Genomic DNA, 19,388 nt, shown 5'->3' on the forward strand with positions numbered 1-19,388 from the left:
TTTCTTCTATAATTGGTTGGTTTCATTAGTTTGTCCAATTATAATTTTTTTTTTTAAAAAAAAACGTTGAATTGGAGAAGTGATAGTGATCACAGTTATCCCAGTGATTGACATGTCAATCATTAAATTTTGTGAATCTCTATATTTACATCAATTAAAGAATAAGAGGAATTAGGGAGATAATTGGGATTATTAATATTTTTATTTCATATAAAGAATAAAAACTTCCATTTCAATGATTTGTTAGAAGCCCTATTGAATTGACAATAAATGGACTTGAATCCAGCGTTTGACTATAATAATTTGTTAATGGTAGACTCGAAATTTCCAGCCAAAAACTAGGGCTATTTCGCACCCTTCCACCACTAAATGTCCAAAGCTGAAAACCTTTAACGAATGTTGTTTTTCAAATTTTCCTGAATTTGATTTCTCCGCCAGTCTTCTCCTTCAAACGGTGAACTTTCTCTCTCTCCCGCGACTTATTTTCAGCGATTACTCGTGATCTCTCTCTCTGTACATTCAATTCTGAAAGATAACAGTTTTCGACTACTAATTAATACCTCAGTATCGATGTAATTAATGTATATATATGCAAATTAGTTGTCCTTTAGTTTGGTTTGGTGTCACTACATGTGATGGCTACATCGGCGTTCAAGTCGACGACGAAGAGAACGCCGATCTTGCAATCATCTAGTATAGCCGAGGATTCTTCGTCCTCTAGTCGGAGCTCCGCTCAGCGCCGGTCCCGGAGTTTGAGCAGATTCTCTCGACCGCTGAGGCTGGGGGAGGACTTCGATGATGTTCCGGCACCCAGAGGAAGGTTCGTGAATACTGTTAGGGGATCGGGGTTCCCGGAGATAAGTCTAGATGATCTCGCCATAGAGTTCTTCGACGCCAGCAGCAGCAACAGCAACAACGATCGAGGGCGGTCAGCTTCGAGGAAGGATGACGTCAACCCTAGAAAAGGAAGAGGATCGAGCGCGTCGCTGAGGCGGGGACGGTCGGTGTCCAGGCAGAGCTCGAGAGTGAGTGGTGTGGGTGGTGGTGGTGGTGGTGGGAGGGAGAGTCTTGGTAACAGTCATACTGGGAGAAGGGAAGATTTGGAAAGCAATTCGAGAAGAAAGAGATCGGTTTCGGTGGTTAGGTACCAAATTAGCGACTCTGAGGTTAGATTAACTGCCTTTTTAGCGGTTTTTTCTTTTGTTCTCTACAGTTTTTGAATAATCTCTGCATCTCTCCTATAGGAGACCCCATTGTTTTAGGTTTTTAAACAAAGCTATGTCTGCCATGCCACTTTTGCTTTTTATCTTCTTCTTCTTCTTTTTTTTTTTGACAAGTCATGTATTTTTTTTTTTTTGTATTATTAGGACTTAGTATGAGAGGGGAATTGAACCATCGACCTTGTCTGCAAGAAAGTATTTGAACTTGTATATATTTTCTGCTTTTGCAATGACAGAGCGATCTAGATCATTCTCAGAACTTAAGCGGTTATTCTAAGCCGAGAAACAATCAGATGCCTGTGTCACGCGTGCAAACACCTTCAAACCATAGACGAGTACTGAGAAGGTCTATCAGCCAGAAGGATTTGACGTTTCGTGATGACTACTCTGTAATTTCTAACCTTCTCTTTTCACTGACTAATTCTTATTATTTCAAGGTCCGGGTATTATTATTTCATCGGAAGAGGTCCTGTTGTTGGGTCTGCCTTATATCTTGTTTTCTAAAATGTGTCTTGGCTGTCATCAATGTTTCCCTTCTCACTCGACTTATAAAACTGAATTAAAATGATATTTCTCTGAACCAGAGTCAGTCTTCTGCGTTAACTGATGATGAAGGAAGGGATTTGCATTCATACAGAAACGGGATAGAGAGGACAATAAGAACAGTTTATGCACAAAAGGTTCGGATCGTTATATAGAATATGAACATCATGGCACACACGCCGCAACTATTATATCTATATCTGCATGTGATTTTATTTTCCCTGTCACTTGTTGTTGCAAACGTGCAATTTTGGCCTCCAGGCCGAGCACCCAATTGCGGATGATGTAAATGGTGGGTTGTATGAAGTAATGCGGAAGGAACTTAGACATGCTGTGGAGGAGATCAAGATGGAACTTGAACAAGTCTGTAACTCATTGTCCTGTGAACCTGCTTCTTAATATTGATAACTCATGGGTGTGCCTTTTTTTGTCCATATTTCTTGAAACTTACTGGGGTTCCTGCATGTGCAGACAAGGTCAAGCAAGAGGGCTTCTGATTTTGTAGGTGATCATCACTTGAAACCAAAGAATACCGACGTTCTTAAGGCAGTTTCCTCAATAAGAAGGAATACAACTGAACTGGATAAGGTATCACAAATTAAATTATGATTTCTCCTGTGCTGTAATGTTATTCTGATCATTGTTTTGCAGGTTTGCATTAGACAATGATCTTGTTTACATTTGTCTGTGCGTCTGTGGTAATATTTGGGAGTGTGTGAACTCCAATAAGTTAACCCAAATATGGATGCTAACAGTCAATGCCCCTACAATGGCTCAGAGCCCAAGCACGTATTAGAGCTGATTTACTAAATGAGTTAAGGCTTGGAGAAGCCCAGCTTGGCTCAGCCTATTTACACACTTAGACCTAAACAAGGAAAGAAATAAATTCTGTTAAATTTGTGAATGTAATCTCTTAATTTGTTACTTTTGGCCATTTAATTCGGGTTCAATAGGGCTATTTCCGTGCTGAGTACTAATGAGAGAATTTATAATGCATGTTCATTTAAGTCTTGCTATAATCTTCATTGTTATTAGCTTTGTCGGTGATGGATCTTATTGCTTGAATTACAGTCTGATAACCGAAGACAAGATGTGTTGGCAAAAATAGTTTTAGAAGAGCAGCGTGGGAGAGAGCTTTCTATGATTGCAAAGGATATGCTCCCCGGAAAAAAGGATGATGCTGAAAAGAAACCATCGCGGACGAGAAAGGTATTATCCTCTACCTTACAACCTTCCATCATTGTTACAAGTATCTTGTTGGTTGTTACTGCTGAGTTCTTAATGTTGGTTTATATATTTACATGGCGTCTTCTTCGCTTTAGCAGAATTTCTATTGAGACTAAAAAATTTAAAAATGTGCATTGTTTGCTTTTCAGAGGAGTAATGACCGAAATAGGATGTCTGAGCGATTGGATGAGGAGGCAGAAAAATACATTGAGGACTTCATTTCAAATATTGAAGATACTGATATTTCATCATTAGATGGCGAGAGGAGTGAAACAAGTTCAACTTTTGGCGGAATTTCAAAGACAGAAAGTTATCAAACGCCACCAATTTCCAAGTCTAATTCGGTTGAAATTGATGGCGTTGCACTGCCCTGGTTGCAGTGGGAGACTACTAACGATGCTTCTCCTTTATCTTGCAACAAATCACCAGTGATGCAGAGTTGTAATTTATGGAGTGTGGTTCAGGTAATCTATGAACTGCTGGCTGAAATGATTGTTCGCAGGTGCATCTAAGAAGAAAGTATGTTTTCATACGTTCTGTCTTGTTTACTTTTAACGCTGTTTTGTCACATTTTGCAGGAGGCAATCCCTATAGCAGATTTAATAAGTAGCCATTCTACCAGCAGCCATGGGAGTTGGAGCCCAGGAGTTCATTATGGTATTGTGAATACTGTAGATAGCTCCAGCAAGTCTCAAGAGTCTGGAATTTATCCAAACCAGTTTTCATCCGGCGGAGCAAAAAGGTTGAGCTATGATGTGGAAGAATATCTCAATCGTCAGAGCGATGATGAGTTTCTCTACGAAAGATTGAAGCAACAACAGAGGATCCATTCAGGTGGTCTCATGCTTTGTAACCGTATGTTCTTTTAGCTAGAAATTCGTTTTGAAACTTCCATTGCCCATGTAAGAAGTTGCATTATGATGATCTAGAATGGTAGACAAAAACATTCAAAACTTGATTTTATGCACATTCAAAAAGTCGACTTCATCGATATTCGTGTGAAGTTATCTTGTAGGATAACTTTCTGGGTTAATGTTTTTCGCTGCCTTTTCCCCTTGGTTCGTACGTTATTATGTTAGAACTAGCCAATGCAGGAGTTGCAGACTACATACATACATACATACATACATATCGTTTGATTTTCACTGCCTTCTATATTGGACTTGTTTGATCTGGATATTTCAATGGGCCAAAGGCCCATCAAACTGACATAGAAAGCGGTAGAAGGAGATGAATGAACAATCATGGCCCATGGGCTCGATTTATTTACATTTATTTTTTTATTTATTTAATATCTGTTTATTATCCATCTTTTGTGGAGTGGATAGCTATTTAGTTCTGTTTAGTACATGTAAATCCTGAATTGGATTATGTAGTTGAAAGTCTTTAGATAACCAAGGAGATAATTAGATAATTTTAATTTTAATAAAATACCCATAAAATGATCTTCTTGATCAATGGTTGCTGTTCAATTGTTCAGTTCAAATATTCAAATCGCCCATATCCAACGGCTATAATATGCTTTCGTGAGATAATCTTTCAAAAACCTAGTTGAGCTATCCAAGGAAACAAACACTAGCTTAGTGTGCTAAAAGGGATTTTTGTTTTCATGCAATTCATATTTTCTAGATCCGTATACGCATCAATCGTGGGTTTCTGTTACAATCTCAACATTTTAGGGTTCTGAAGAATCTCATTGCGGTTAATCAGATAATAAACTGACAGTACTGAACTTGGTGAGCATCATCAATTAACTCTAAACAAAGAAGTAGAGAAACGATGGAGAAGGTTCAGAAGCAAGAACCATCTGATGAGAAAGCTGAACAGCTCAATAATTGGCTGCCAGTCACCAAATCAAGGAATGCAAAGTGGTGGTACTCTGCTTTCCACAATATCACTGCCATGGTTGGTGCTGGTGTGCTTGGTCTTCCTTATGCCATGTCCGAACTTGGATGGTAAGTCAAATGTTTTCCTTTAGTTTCTTTCTGCTTTTTCCTACCAACAATGGATCTTAGATCTTGATCATAGTTGTTGAATCATATCCGCTTAGCGGGGGGATGTAGTTTCTTTAGATTCGAAAGGAATCACCAGTAATAGGGAGAGAAGCAATCTAACTGTTAATCTGTTTTTTCAAAATGCCTAGTTGTTTGAAGGGTGAAACCCCCAATGTGGAGAATTTTGATGGGTATTTGTTTCACTTTTAGATGCATGAATCTGAATTGCTTTTGCTCTCCTAATACGGTATCATTGAAGGTACATATATCTTGAGCATTTTTAAGGTTTTGACAACTATATATGATCTTGATGTAATGTAGGGGTCCTGGTGCTGCAGTGATGATTCTGTCATGGATCATAACACTATACACATTATGGCAAATGGTGGAGATGCACGAGATAGTGCCCGGAAAGAGGTTTGATAGGTACCATGAGTTGGGGCAGCATGCTTTTGGGGAAAAGCTTGGGCTTTGGATTGTGGTACCCCAGCAACTGATGGTGGAAGTTGGTGTCAATATAGTATACATGATCACAGGTGGAAAATCTTTGAAGAAATTCCATGACACAGTTTGTCCTGACTGCAAACAGATCAAATTATCTTACTTCATCGTGATCTTTGGATCAGTTCACTGTGTTCTGTCTCATCTTCCCAGTTACAATTCTGCTGCTTGTGTCTCTCTTGCCGCTGCTGTCATGTCATTGAGGTAAATATTCGCTCACTTCTGATATTCTGAACTTTTTCATTGTTTACGTGCAAATTTATTGAATGTTTGTTTTACTGATCTAGTATGAATTGCTTTCAGCTACTCAACCATTGCTTGGGTAGCTTCCCTACATAAGGGGGTACAACCAGATGTGCATTATACCCCCAGGGCCTCGACGAAGACGGGAAATATGTTCGATTTCTTCAGTGCATTGGGTGATGTTGCTTTTGCCTATGCCGGGCATAACGTGGTCTTGGAGATTCAGGCCACTATTCCTTCAACACCTGATAAGCCATCCAAGAAACCAATGTGGAAAGGGGTGGTGGTTGCTTATATCGTTGTGGCTTTGTGCTATTTCCCGGTTTCTTTTATAGGTTATTGGACTTTCGGAAATTCTGTAGAAGACAATATCCTCATATCACTCGAGAAACCCCGCTGGCTCATCGCAGCTGCCAACTTGTTCGTCGTCGTTCATGTCATAGGAAGTTACCAAGTAGAGTCCTCATAATCCATATATAGATACATGTCATAGTTGTGTTTTCATTCCTGATATGCATTAATACCAATATACCATGTGTGTCTTCGTGATGTAGGTGTTTGCAATTCCAGTGTTCGACATGGTGGAGTCATTTCTAGTCATGAAAATGAAATTCAAACCGTGTTTTATTCTTCGTTTCTTTACACGCAGCGGATATGTTGGTAAGAAAGCACACTTGAAGCTAGCTATTGTGTTGATAACACACTTAAAGTGCAAGAGTTCTGTCTAATAGTTGCCTCAATTTTGTGCTGTTTTAACATGCAGCATTGACAATGTTCCTTGCAATTACATTCCCATTTTTTGGTGGGCTTCTCAGTTTCTTTGGAGGCTTTGCTTTTGCCCCAACTACATATTATGTAAGGCATTACTATTTTCTCACTGAGAAAACCAAGAGTGGATCAGATTGTGAACATTGATATCCTTTTCTCATTTTGCAGCTCCCTTGTATCATATGGCTCGCTGTCCACAAGCCAAAAAGGTTTAGCTTGTCTTGGTGCACAAACTGGGTACGCGTACAGACATAACTCTTCTGATTTGGAGCACACAAGTTGTTCGATTGAACGCTTAAGTTAACGATAATCTACCATGTTTTTCTCTGTATATCAGGCCTGTATTGCAGTCGGTGTGACATTGATGATTTTAGCCCCAATTGGTGCATTGAGGCAGATCATACTCCAAGCCAAGGACTTCAACTTTTACTCTTGATCTTCTCCGGACAGACGACCGGAGGCTAAGGCCGCAAAATGCTTTCTCAAACAAATACTATTATGCAGGGCATGGAATTTATAATGTCCCTGTGTAACTGTGTGGATTTACTTTTCATGCCTTTTAAATGTTGGACTAGTTAGGATGTTTTGTTTGGTTCTTTAGTTGTACAGGGCCTTGGATGTTTTAAGAGCCTTATTGTGCTCGAGTTTTTCTAATGTGTCTTTCTTCAAACAGAGTATATATGGTATAGCTTTGCAAAAAAAATGAGCCCTCCATTATATGAACTAGTGAATCTTTTGTTGCAAAAAGTTCTAGATGGCTAAAATATAAATCTAATGGACATGTTATAAGCCCAAAAATTTCCTTGACTTAATAAGATTGTCGACCATGGTTGGCTAGCTTCGAACAAAAGAAAAGGAAAGGCCTAGGCTCTCTTTTCTAAGGAGTCTGGTTAAATAGTTACGAGACAATCGTTAAAGGATACAACGTTTTTGCATAAATTCTTTATTTGTGTTTTAAAACCATGAGCCCTGAGGACCCTAAAAAGTCCTAGAAGACCTTGAAACTTGAAAGCCATGGCTTGGACTTGGACTTAGGAAAGTGAACAATATCTTACAAGAATAGTCAAGTTTGGGTTAGGGATTCCATTATTATTGTTTCATAACATTTTACATGTTAGGGTTTTGGGTTTTGATCCAACACAATGTATTTGTGCAAAAGTATTAACTACCGCATAACTGTTTTAAATAGTAATTATCTATCACTAAGTCTGAATGTGAATATAATTATAAAGTAATTATTAATTATTTTATCTTAAAGGTTACTCTCTCTTCCTGCCTTGTCAATTGTCAAAGAGAGACTCCTGGGGAGAACCCAAGAACTCAGAAAAGAGCAAGCAAGAACGAACTGCAGACACACAACAAAATCAATTGTGGGTAGAACCCCAAGAACTCAGAAAAGAGCAAGCAAGAACATAGTGTACGGGCATATCAGTGCTACTGAAGAGAACCTAATATAATAGAAATTGCCAATTGATGAAATCCAACTCTAGGCTATACCTGTTGCAGGGAATCATTTACTGCATTTGACCCTTCCAAATATAACATATCCTTTGATTCTAGTGGACATGTAGAGGTCATTCAGAAATTAAAAATGGATTATTACTCCAACCACCAACAAATGACCTACCTGTATCCAAAACAATGCCAATGGCAGCAAACCAGAAGCAATCAGAAAACAAGAAATACCATTACCATAATATACCTATACTTTGTACATTTTACATTTCGTGATTAAACTCCCCTCCCTAAAACTGGCATGCACATACCACCAATACCATAACCTCACACCAACCTACACCAAAAAAATCCCTCCCACTCAAAGATCTCCAAGTCTCCGAGAAATCATGCAGAGCGAATATTATGTGCCCAGACATATAAAGAACCTCATTTTCATGGGAAGTGTCTGAATCCATAGCAAATTCACCCAGATTCAAAAGCACGTCATGGATTCAAGACAAAAATATAGTCCAGACTCCAGACCAAAAGCTTACGGACCATCCTTCCCCAACATCATTCTTTTTCCAAGGTTCTGAGCTCAAAAAGACAGAAGGGTGATAAGCAATGTGACTTCAGAAGCTAAAAAACCAAGGATTTTAACATTTCCACACTTTTACTCCTTGACTGATGTAATAATTAAACTGGCAAACCAATCAATCAATTTCTCCATCCTCTACATCATTCACAGGATCTGGAAGAATTGGGGGTGGTTCGACTTCCTCCTCCTCCTCCTCATCCTTCATGTATAACCCAAGTTGCTCCAAGGGGTTACTACCTTGGAGTTTGAAACTACCAAAATCGTTTAAAGAAAGATCCGGGCTCATTTCATCCATGAAACTTGTTAAATCCTCACCATGAGAAGCCCTTAGCATTTCTAGATCTTCCATGAACTGACTGTTTTCATTGATATCCACAGTCTTTTCCATCTGCATACACAAGAAAATTACAAATTTGAATATCAAAGATGTGCTTTGCCAATGGCCTCAACACAGAAAACGTATATTTTACCTTCTGCAGAGCCTGACGTGCAGCTTCTCTCTCCAATTCCCTCTTCCTTTTGGCTTCAACTGCAGCTTCTGCTTCAGCTTTCCTTCTAGCCTCTTCGGCAGCCCTGGCCTCTGCTTGCAGCCTAGCCTTTTCTGACAAAACCATTGAAGACAGAAGTGTCATTAAGAGATTCAAAAACAACTTCACGCAATGCCTTGCAAGCAAATGCCATGAAGCTTTGAACTCTTAATAGAAAATGTCAGGTTCCTAACCTTCTTTTTGCCGCCGGTCAAGTTCTTCTCGCTCAATCTGCAATTTCTCAGGATCCTGCTTATCCCCCTGAACTCAACCACCCACATTGTAAACGATGACAATACTATGATGTCCACAAATATTTTTACACATATTTTAAGGCAACCTGAATAACATTTCCCACATAGAAACCAACCTTTTCAAGTGCCTTTTCTTGTGCCTTAAGTATTACGTCAGCAAAACGATTCCTCAGCAAAGCTGCACGATAGAGCTTTTCGGGGGAGACTCGTCTCTCAGATAGAGCACTCTCCCCTATAATATTACAACATGACAAATGAGATGGCGATCCAAAAGAAACAGCAGCACAATCTTCTCAAGGATTATGCTTCATCGCTTACCCTCTTGGAGAATATATGGCTCAGCAATGACTGGTTTATCTTGGGAATGCAGATCAACTTCACCCAATCCATTTACAGGTTCTGCACGAGAAAAAGAAGGTAGGATGACACTGGTTAAATATGAAGGAACAAATAAGTACAAATGTACGACATGTACAAAGTAAGATAAAAACTCACTACTTCCATCTTCTGCATCACCAGCATTACTTTTACTTTGCCCCAGATCCGCTCCACTAGTCAGGTTCTCCTTTTCCTATAACCAGGGAAAAAATAACGACAACTCAGAGAGGCTGTAACATTAGACACAGGAAATGTGCGGAAATTGTGACCCACAGAACTAATTAGACTTTTAAAAGATATCACGACATACCTTACTTGCTAAGACAGGAATGGTATCCTTGGCTTCATCCAATTTGCTATCCAGAGAACTGCCAGAATCCAAAACTGAAAAGGAAAGCAAACCCAAAAAAATAAAAGTCAGATCACAATGTGCAAACAAACTAAATGATATTTATGCCTTCAATTCGAATCTATTACTCTAGAAGAGTCTGTTTTGTGGTTTGACCTTTGACCCTCACGTTGCAAATGAAGCAACTCTAGCACTAGGCAAAGGTTCGCACTAACAAGAAACATCACCAAGTGGACAACCCCCCCCCCCCCCACGAAGCGGGGTTCAAAAGTACTCCATCAGAGATATGCAGCGTGCAATAATTACTCATTTAATACTGATGCACGACAGATTTAGAAAAACTTCCCTACAACTGTTTTGAGTGATTAAGGGTTTGAAAATATTTGGGATTGCTGCAAATGTAAGTTCCCGGGCTGGAAAGCAAATTTGGCAGGCAGGAGAATATGTAATTTTGTGGGAAATGCAAGGAATAGTGTCAGACAAGAGTTGAATGCAGAATACATAGGAATAGAAAAAGTTGTGGGATGGAAATTGGTTTGAACAGTACCCAAGAATACTGTAACAAGAAAGAAATAGAAGAGAGAGAGGGGAGGGGGAGGGGGAGGACGAGAGACACTAAGCCGCACTCCACAACCAACTCAAGCTCTTAACATAAAACAATGAATACTCAATAACGAAAGAAGACAAGATAAAGACCTAACAATAACATGAATTGTAGGAAAATATGGAATTACAGATTGATGATAAACCCAAAAATTAGTAAAGTTGATCTTATGAAAAAATTTAAGCCTCCCATTCTGCATCATGTATACTCCAATTCCCAAACTAAATAATAACAAACCAATAGCAATGAAAAAAGTTAAAAGTGAACAGAACCATGAACCACTAGATGAAGAACCTGATTCACTATTGGAGCTACTTGGACTAGTGCATTTAATGTTCCTACCGGGTGCATCTGTCTCTATCTCTACGGAAGGATAGTTTGAAATGGGAGCATCATTCCCGCCAACAATATCTACATCTTCCTCTGCAGGATCATTGTCATCTTCCTCTGCAGGATCATTGCATAAGGCAATACGCGTCAGTTTCCAGGACAAGTAATAATAGAAGTTCAGATATGAATAGGTATAACAATACAACATACAATTACAAACATTGCCCAATATAAAGAAAATGCAAAAAGTTGGAGGCAAAAGGTACCTTTGAATGGTTGCCTCAATGTATTGCCCAGTCCAGACTCAAGGACAAGCTGCAGTACAAAAGCGAATTTAGAAGCCAATATATCAGGAACCATTTACAGCAGAGACAAACATGGTTAAAAAAGAGATAAAGACCTCCACTTGACGCGGTTCAACTTTTGCCTCGGATTTACGCTTCTCCAACAAATGGTCATCTAAAAGATTCCGTAAAGTAAACAAGGTATCATCATTGAGAGCATCAAGATCAATCTCAATTTCGTCCTCACCATTCTGGCATTCATTAGAACCATGCTCCTTCAGAAAGTTAATGATGCTCTCAGGAAGTTCCGACAATAGAGCCTCCAACTCTATGCTCAGATTATGCTTCGCCTCATGAGTCATAATTCGACCAACAGGCTCAGCCCTGACCTCATTGTCACTCGGTCTAACTTTCTTCTTTTTTGCGGGTGGAATTCCTGGTATGGTTTCATTTTCCATATGAACATCTTCTGCCCTTGAAGGAACTGAGGGCATATCAGTAGCTGCTGGAAGTTTCTTCTCTATAGCTTTCCATTTCATTTCAAATTGTTTCCTGAGTGTGTCAGCCATAGTGTAGAAATAATTTCCAGGAGGGTTGTAGGTCATGGCATTAGAGAAAGTAAGCCGCACATCGTCAGCAAAACCCAATGGGCTTAAATATTGACCTGCACTGATCTTGCTCTTGATTGTGCCCAAGTCCATTGGATGCTTGATGATATCGAAATAATCTGGAATGTTTGATTTGATCACATCAACCGGGGTATTGAAAACCCAACCATATTGATGTGACATTAAACGATTAAGTAAGCTATCACATTGCTTCATCAACACTGCGATCGAAGTATTCACTCCTACAGCAGGCTTAACTGACTCAAAATGCCCAGATGTACTTTTCTTTACCCGAGCCCCATTACGACTAGGGGGGACCCCATTTTTTCTACGTGGGACTAACATCTCACTTGGCCTAAGAGCAGTTTCTAACAAAGGCCTCTTTTGACCATCACTTGATCTTTGAATATCACTTGACGGCGAGGGTACAACAGTATTTGAATTATAAGAAGCAACTCTCCTTTGAAGGACTTGTATTTTTTCAAGTTCCATTTTAAACCTCAATTGCAAATCCTTTCTCTCAACTCGTGACATCTTTGATAATGACAATACTTGCAAGGGGACACAGAAATTCTCATATCCATCGGAATTTATACTAATGCATTTCCTTTTGGGAGCAGCAGACGAATGTTCGACCGCAGTCATCTCAGCGTCAATGTGTCCAGAGCTCCCCAGTCCCTCTGATTCACCCATTGTCTCAACAGCATACTGGTTATCAGGAACAAAACCAGAGGAATGTTCTTTGGAATACTTCCGTGATTTAACCATCTCTGAAAGCAAATACTTCTTTGATTTCTTTTGACCAGTAAATTCTACGGGAATTGACGGCGCCATAAGATCAACTTCCAGTAACTGCACATATCAACGTTGGCAATAAGTTTTGTTCAATAAATCAATATCAGCAAAACAATATCCCAACATATAGGAATTCATGCCACGGCAGGTGCACTATAAGTTTGGATCAAAGGTCCTACAACAGCCATTTCTCCCAAATCTTTCCCCGAAACTAGGAAAAAGTGTACTTAACCAGGTCCTATAGTTACTTGGTCCAACTCAACCCCTGAGATTAAAAACTAAATCCAAGTCTGCAATTTCACGGAGGTAACAATGTCCTGGGTTCTCCAGGAGTATGATTACAAATATTCACAATTTCTGGAGTCCGTGACACAAATTCCTTGTCAGAAAATTGATAGGCCAGAGGAGCACAGGTTTCAAATGAAAGAATCAAGGCGCAAATCCTGAATAACACTTTCAAGCACTATAACCCTTCGCACCACAAAATATGAACCAAGAAACCTAAAGGAAACACTCCCTCTTCACGTTCCACGAAAGACAACTCTGAATCTCCGACTATAATCGAAAACAGAACTCCTCACGAGTAGGAAATTAATAATCAAATCAATTTCAAGAATCAGATGAACACTTTCAGGAGAGAATCCAAAAACCCTAGATTGAATGAGCGAACCAAAATAAATGCAGCGATGAGCACAAGTACTAATTGGCCAATTGACAAAACAAACCCTAATAGAAACGCTTCACAAGAATCCAATTCAAAACCTGGATCTCGCGCCGAACTGTTGTTTCGAAGAACCCTATACAGAACCCCCTCTGCTATTCCTGAACGAGGGAGAGAAACAGAGAGCTGTAGAACGCAAATCGAGAGATCTCTGGACTAGTAAGCTCCTCCATTTAAAGGCACATCGGGCCGTTGCTGCCGCCATATAAGAAAATCCCAGCTGTACATTGATGCAAATCAAACGACTATGAGTAGATCTAGATCTAACGGCTGGATAGTGGTAATGTAGTGCGGGCCCATTTGTTGACTGAAATGTGACAGTGTGTACAAATTCAAAGCATGGACACGTATGCGAGTACCGCGTACCGACGTGTGACGCGGCAACTGCGCTCTGGTCAAAATTTTGATTCGGAAAGTTAAAAGGTTGGGCCGACCAAATGTTTAAGCAGTGTCCTACTGAGCCAAGCTCGCCATACTGGGCCTTAATGGCCCAACGTGAAATAAGAAAGAAAATTTTCTGTAATTGTTTGGTTAATTGCTCTATAATCCATTTTTACTGGTGAAGTATCAGATTTTATATTGGAAATCTTGCGTCGAGGTAAGTTTACTTTGATAAATACAACAAAACAACTCGACAATAAGCATAAAATATGACAAAAATCACATAACATTTGTCTACAAATGTGGGAGCTTTTTTTGTATATGACAGTTATGCAACAATTTATTAGACATATAACACCTAGTTATAATTTTTTAACAATCTAGCATTATGTCGCTGTTATCAACATACCATTGTCTTTAGCAAAGCCGTTGTTGATAACAGTGGCATCTCTCATTTCGCTGTTGTCAACAATGGCCTTCATATAGTCAAATTTCAAGATCATCCCACCAATCACCTTTTTGTCCTCTATCATCTTCTTCACCCCTTTATCATCCAACCAGCCCCCTTCCTGGATAACATGGCAAATTCATGGATAATCTTGAAATTTGACACCCCAAGACTACACCCAACTCACTGCTAAAAACTTTTTTTAAAAAAAAATGCATGTTTATACATCCATTCTACTTTCACAATCTTATGGATTCAACTAGAAGCTTCACTAAAGAACCATCAAATGACACCCACGGAATCCGGCATATTGAAAGCATTACTGTCCAAAAGTCAACCTGTGCTAACCTCAACCAAAATAAACATATCAATATATAACTACAAGGGATCATAACCTTCATCGACAAGTCATGAGCCGCTTGGCGTCACCGAGACTGAAAGTCATGAGCCGCTTGGCGTTGCATGACTCGGCTACAACGGCAAGACGATGGTGAGCTACTGAGCCCATCAAATTCCTGCTTCCAATGAGAGGCAACCCTCTCGAACCTAGAATTGGCTTAGTGGAAGCAGGTTTTTGGAGCCTGTACTTGCCCCAAGAAGGACCACTAGAGTGAGCCTAGTAAATCAGAGTCATGGCATGCCAAGCAAGCAAAGGCGATGATCAAAATTGGCCAAGAAATGATTTCTTGAGTGAGAAAGGAACAAGAACCATCAAATCAACTAGAAGCTTCACTAAAGAACCATCAAATGGAACCCACGGAATCCGACATATTGAAAGCATTACTGTCCAAAAGTCAACATGTGCTAACCTCCACCAAAATAAGCATATATCAATATATAACTACAAGGGATCATAACCTTCATTGACAAGTCATGAGCCGCTTGGCATCGCATGACTCGGCTGCAGCGACAAGACGATGGTGAGCTACTGAGCCCATCAAATTCCTGCCTCCAATGAGAGGCAACCCTCTCGAACCTAGAATTGGCTTAGTGGAAGCAGGTTTTCGGAGCCTGTACTTGCCCCAAGAGGACCACCAGAGTGAGCCCAGTAAATCAGAGTCATGGCATGCCAAGCGAAGGCAATGATCAAAATTGGCCAAGAAATGATTTCTTGAGTGAGAAAGGAACAAGTGGCGTGATGTTTTGATTATAAATGAATGCCGTTGTTGTCAACAACGGCATTCATACAGTATTCGTAAAATAGGAGATGTCCCTGTGTTATCAACAGTAGCTTTGCTAAAGACAAGAACCCGCCGCTGTTGATAATAGCGGCACAATACTATTTTGCTAAAAAATTGTAACCAAGTGTTATATGCCTAATAAATTATTATAGAAGTGTCATATACAGAAAAGCTCTAGACAAATGTGGGCTGCCCGTCATGAATCGATCAAACTATATCAAGAAAACATGTTTGTATTAGAATTTCCATTGCTGCAATTTAAATTGATTGATGTTCGTCCTGTACGTTCTCTCTGATTAATTGAGAAAAGCATCAATTTTGATTCATTATAATGGATGTCACTTAATTAATTGTAGAATTACGATTATAATTACAGTTTTGACGGCATTAACAGGATATTAAAAAAACACCATAAAAGCATAATCTAAAACAATCTCAACTAGTTTATTATACAAATAGAAACTCTCTTGAATAATTAATAGGGAAATAACGTGAGAATCAGCCTCTAGATAAGATAGGAATCACTCCTAACAACTCTCTTTCTTTCTATACAAGACGACGTGCTTTTCAATAGGAAAAACAAACTAGTTTAAACAGCTAGGACTCTAAAGTCTAAACCCCCAAATGAACGAATGCTGCATATATAATATTAGCCAATAAATGCTCCCTTATTCTTAGCGGCTGGAATCAAGCTTTTCTTGCTCAATCAGTGTTCCTTTAATCATGTTGTGCATTCATTCTATTCAAACTCCTCTAATCGTGCCTTGTCTTGTTAGGAGATGCCTTGATCTTGCTGTTGACTTTACAAGGGACCTGACCCTGGACTTCTCCTTCCGTAGGTGCACTTCGTTGGGCTTGGGTCATGTCCAGGTTTCCTAGAAGCCTATTGCATCAAAGAATTCTTGTTTTGGGTCATGTCTTCTTGCATCAGTATTGCATTGTGTGATCACGCTCGAGGCGCAGGTGACATCAACTTAACCAGGATTTGTCTGCAGTATTACAGTACCAAATCCCAAACAAAGGACAGTAAACGGTAAATACAGGAGCAGGATTGTAGTACTCCTTGCGCGCTCACAAGTTAAAGAGCGCCCCAAAGCTATTCCACGTACGTATAGTGAGGAAATTATTGGTCTCCTCATGTGTGTTAAGAGTCAAAGAAAAACGTTTACTGTTGCATGCAGCATCGTCCACCTGTCCTAATGCATAATGATAGGAGTACTTGTCTTTCGCTCATGTTCCCTTCTTCATTTACAGGCACCTACTCGCCGACTACGTACCCCACCCTTTTTTTTGGGTAACGGAAGAACTACTAGTTCAGCATGCAACCATCCAGCCTAGCCCAAAGATAGAACCAAACTGAGTCACTCTCTCGGTTCCCCAACCCTTTAAGCTGCGTAAAACAATTTAGAAAAAAAAAATGCGGTACACTTTTTCCGCCGCAGTTGCATGTAAAAGAAAAAACATCAACAAAAGCTTATTTAATATAAAATGGCCAATCGAAACCCTTGCATGTTCTGAAATCTTCCACCATGAACTATCGCCAAATAACCTACACACTTCTGTTAACATTGTTACACGCACTGATGCGTATATGGCCCAGAGCCCTTATATATAATGGTCTGATGTGTGTCACCTGTCCAAAAATAATTATATATGCGTGTGAGAGAGAGAGAGGTTGTGTGTGTCTTTCGTGAAGGGGGAGAATTGGAATAACCGGATATGAAAAGAAATAATGCATTGAGATCCACGGAGAAGAAAGAGTCTTACTTACAATTATCTACACACACTTAACCTCAATATCTCGTCCATAATCGGATCTTAATCAACAGATCTTATAACACAAACCACCACCGATCGAGAAAACAACAGTAAAAGCAAACATAATATCTAACGATAAACCAAAAAATATTCCCAATCCTTTCTTATCAAGTGATCATGCAAAGTAAAGTTAATATCTTTTGATCTCGATAACGTACGTGGAAACTCCAGGAGAATGATGGGATGATATTCTTCAACGGCCCAAACAGAGAGCAGCCTTGACGTCAAGTCTCCATGCAAACCCACCTCCGTCCATTCTCCACGCATCGCAAGGCGACATGAGCGAGATCTTCTCCGTCCCGCGCGTGTACTGCAGCCTCACTCTGCAAGTGAACGCCTTCCACATCATCGTCATCATCGCCGACGCCTTCTCTTTCAATACCAACACCACTGGTACATCCCCTGCTCCCACCATATCCTCAAACGCTCCATTTGTACACATCACTCTACCGCTACCGTCTGATATAAACCCTGGACACGTTTCTTTCCACAGATTATTCACTCGCTCCTCATCTGTACTCCCCATGCCATTGCCGTCCACCCACGTGTCCGTCACACACTCAACCGTAACATAGGATCCCACCACCCCAACCCCCTGAGGCATCATCGCAACCGTTGGATCTAAAACCACTATCTGATCATTATTCTCCATGCTTTTGTCAAAACTAAGCCAAGCAGGTGCGGCTCCATGCGCTTGCGCCGGTGAAAGAACCTCCACCGTCGAAACCCTAGCTGGCGAGTCTTTCCGTTCTGGATTCTCCGGTAACAGAGGCAGAGTAACGATTACATCCATTTTTTCTTGGCTCGAAGAGGACTTTCTCTTTCTACTGCCGCCTTTTGTGCTCTGGTTGGAGTTAGTGCTGTATCTTCTCTTCCCTCTCCCAGACCTCGGCGAGATCTCGGTTTGATCCGGGCCTTGGCCATTAGAAACTGATCCGGTGGCCGGTTTAGGTGCGATAGGCCGAAATCTAAGCATTATCCGGTCCACTTTTGACCTGTTGTACGTACCGCCGGCGTATCTCGCTATGCAACACCCTCCTCTACCATCCATTTTTCACTCCCTTTATGTTTCTCTCACCAGAAGATTTTCTCTCTCTAAAACAAAATAACTTTATCCCCTATTCTTTGTGCTCTTTTGTCTTCGATAAACGCGCACATAATGTAGATGAAGAGAGTACGTATTTATAAGAACTGTGGGCTAGACACGTGTGAGGCGAGACACGTGTGTGAACAGTACGTTGAACAGCACAGAGAAGGGATTGGTTGAAAAGCGAAACGTGGCCTTTGAGGAATGGTGTGGCCCACGTGAATTCAAAGGTTGAGATAGGGCCCCACAACGGACCAATCAGAAGGAGAGGAGTGTCGCTAATTGCGCCAAAAGAAGGGCACGTAGACGTTGGCATCAGTTCTCGTTCATTCCGGTACGGTTTTCTATGAAGAGAGAGAGAGAGGGAGTTTTTTTTGAGGATTCCAGAATGTGGACTCGTGGCCCAATTAGATATGGATATGGATAGAATTTGAAAAACTTTGCGTTTCTGGGTTTCTATTAGTAGCAGAGAGGAAATCAGCCACGTCGACGGTGGTTGACAAGATTGATCGTGGTTTGGGGAGGATGACGTCGGCTGTACGTTACTCTCGTTTAGCCGATTGGTTCCTTAAATTTTAATTTCCTGAGTCGAAAATATCCTATAAATTAAACCATCCACAATGATGGCTCATGAGGTATCACTCCAACCCCTCAATATTTATCACTATTAATTACTAGAGCCGGAGAGAGAGTGCCTGATAGGAAAGAGAGAAAGAAAGAGAAAAAAAAGGGAGAAAAATAGAAAAGAAAAAAAAACATGTGACATTCTTTGATTGGTTGTATTTATCATTATTCATCTATTTAGCTAGACAAACACCAAATATGAAATGTGGTGTCAATTTCTACATATTTTGGAGTGTCAAATATTATCCATTGTGAGTAACTAGCACTACATTTCACCATAAAGTTATGATTCATGCACTTCAAACTTCTTCCATTGTGGATGAAATCACACTTTTTTGATAAAAAAAGAGAGAGGTGATATAAAGAAAGAGAGAGATGATGGAAATGAAGAGAGAAAATGAGTATGGAGTGTTGGTTCAAGTGTGTTCATTGTGAGTGTATTGGAATGTAGCACTTGTTAAATTGATA

General features: G+C 40.1%; 4 protein-coding genes across 5 annotated transcripts; 2 read left to right on the forward strand and 2 right to left on the reverse strand.

Annotated features, from left to right (window-relative positions):
* The first annotated feature begins 364 nt into the window (after positions 1-364).
* Positions 365-3,930, forward strand: LOC119983520. The gene is made up of 8 exons (XM_038827180.1): positions 365-1,166; positions 1,457-1,609; positions 1,805-1,900; positions 2,025-2,126; positions 2,235-2,351; positions 2,835-2,972; positions 3,140-3,454; positions 3,569-3,930. The coding sequence occupies exons 1-8, from the start codon at positions 636-638 to the stop codon at positions 3,857-3,859; spliced, it is 1,743 nt and encodes a 580-aa protein (XP_038683108.1). The 5' UTR covers positions 365-635; the 3' UTR covers positions 3,860-3,930.
* Positions 3,931-3,935: 5 nt separating this feature from the next.
* LOC119983521 (lysine histidine transporter 2-like) lies at positions 3,936-7,242 on the forward strand. Its single transcript, XM_038827181.1, has 7 exons — positions 3,936-4,945; positions 5,306-5,689; positions 5,789-6,182; positions 6,283-6,388; positions 6,492-6,583; positions 6,665-6,733; positions 6,834-7,242. Exons 1-7 carry the CDS (start codon positions 4,770-4,772, stop codon positions 6,930-6,932), a joined length of 1,320 nt encoding a protein of 439 aa, XP_038683109.1. The 5' UTR covers positions 3,936-4,769; the 3' UTR covers positions 6,933-7,242.
* Positions 7,243-7,931: 689 nt separating this feature from the next.
* On the reverse strand, positions 7,932-13,534 carry LOC119984050 (transcription factor GTE8-like). Of its 2 annotated transcripts, none has more exons than XM_038827807.1 (10): positions 11,374-13,534; positions 11,240-11,288; positions 10,938-11,090; positions 10,001-10,074; positions 9,808-9,883; positions 9,631-9,711; positions 9,429-9,544; positions 9,253-9,319; positions 9,002-9,132; positions 7,932-8,919 (listed from the first exon to the last, which is right to left on the reverse strand). In XM_038827807.1, the coding sequence occupies exons 1-10, from the start codon at positions 12,697-12,699 to the stop codon at positions 8,647-8,649; spliced, it is 2,346 nt and encodes a 781-aa protein (XP_038683735.1). In that variant the 5' UTR covers positions 12,700-13,534; the 3' UTR covers positions 7,932-8,646. The 2 variants fall into 2 exon arrangements, with proteins under 2 accessions (XP_038683735.1, XP_038683736.1); XM_038827808.1 differs by having other exon boundaries at positions 10,986-11,090; positions 11,374-13,533.
* Positions 13,535-17,109: 3,575 nt separating this feature from the next.
* Positions 17,110-18,347, reverse strand: LOC119983931. The gene has a single exon (XM_038827666.1). The coding sequence runs from the start codon at positions 18,258-18,260 to the stop codon at positions 17,403-17,405; it is 858 nt and encodes a 285-aa protein (XP_038683594.1). The 5' UTR covers positions 18,261-18,347; the 3' UTR covers positions 17,110-17,402.
* Between the last annotated feature and the right edge of the window lie 1,041 nt (positions 18,348-19,388).

This window comes from Tripterygium wilfordii, chromosome 18 (assembly GCF_013401445.1).
Source record: "Tripterygium wilfordii isolate XIE 37 chromosome 18, ASM1340144v1, whole genome shotgun sequence".
In the NCBI taxonomy this organism is placed as follows: Eukaryota; Viridiplantae; Streptophyta; class Magnoliopsida; order Celastrales; family Celastraceae; genus Tripterygium; species Tripterygium wilfordii.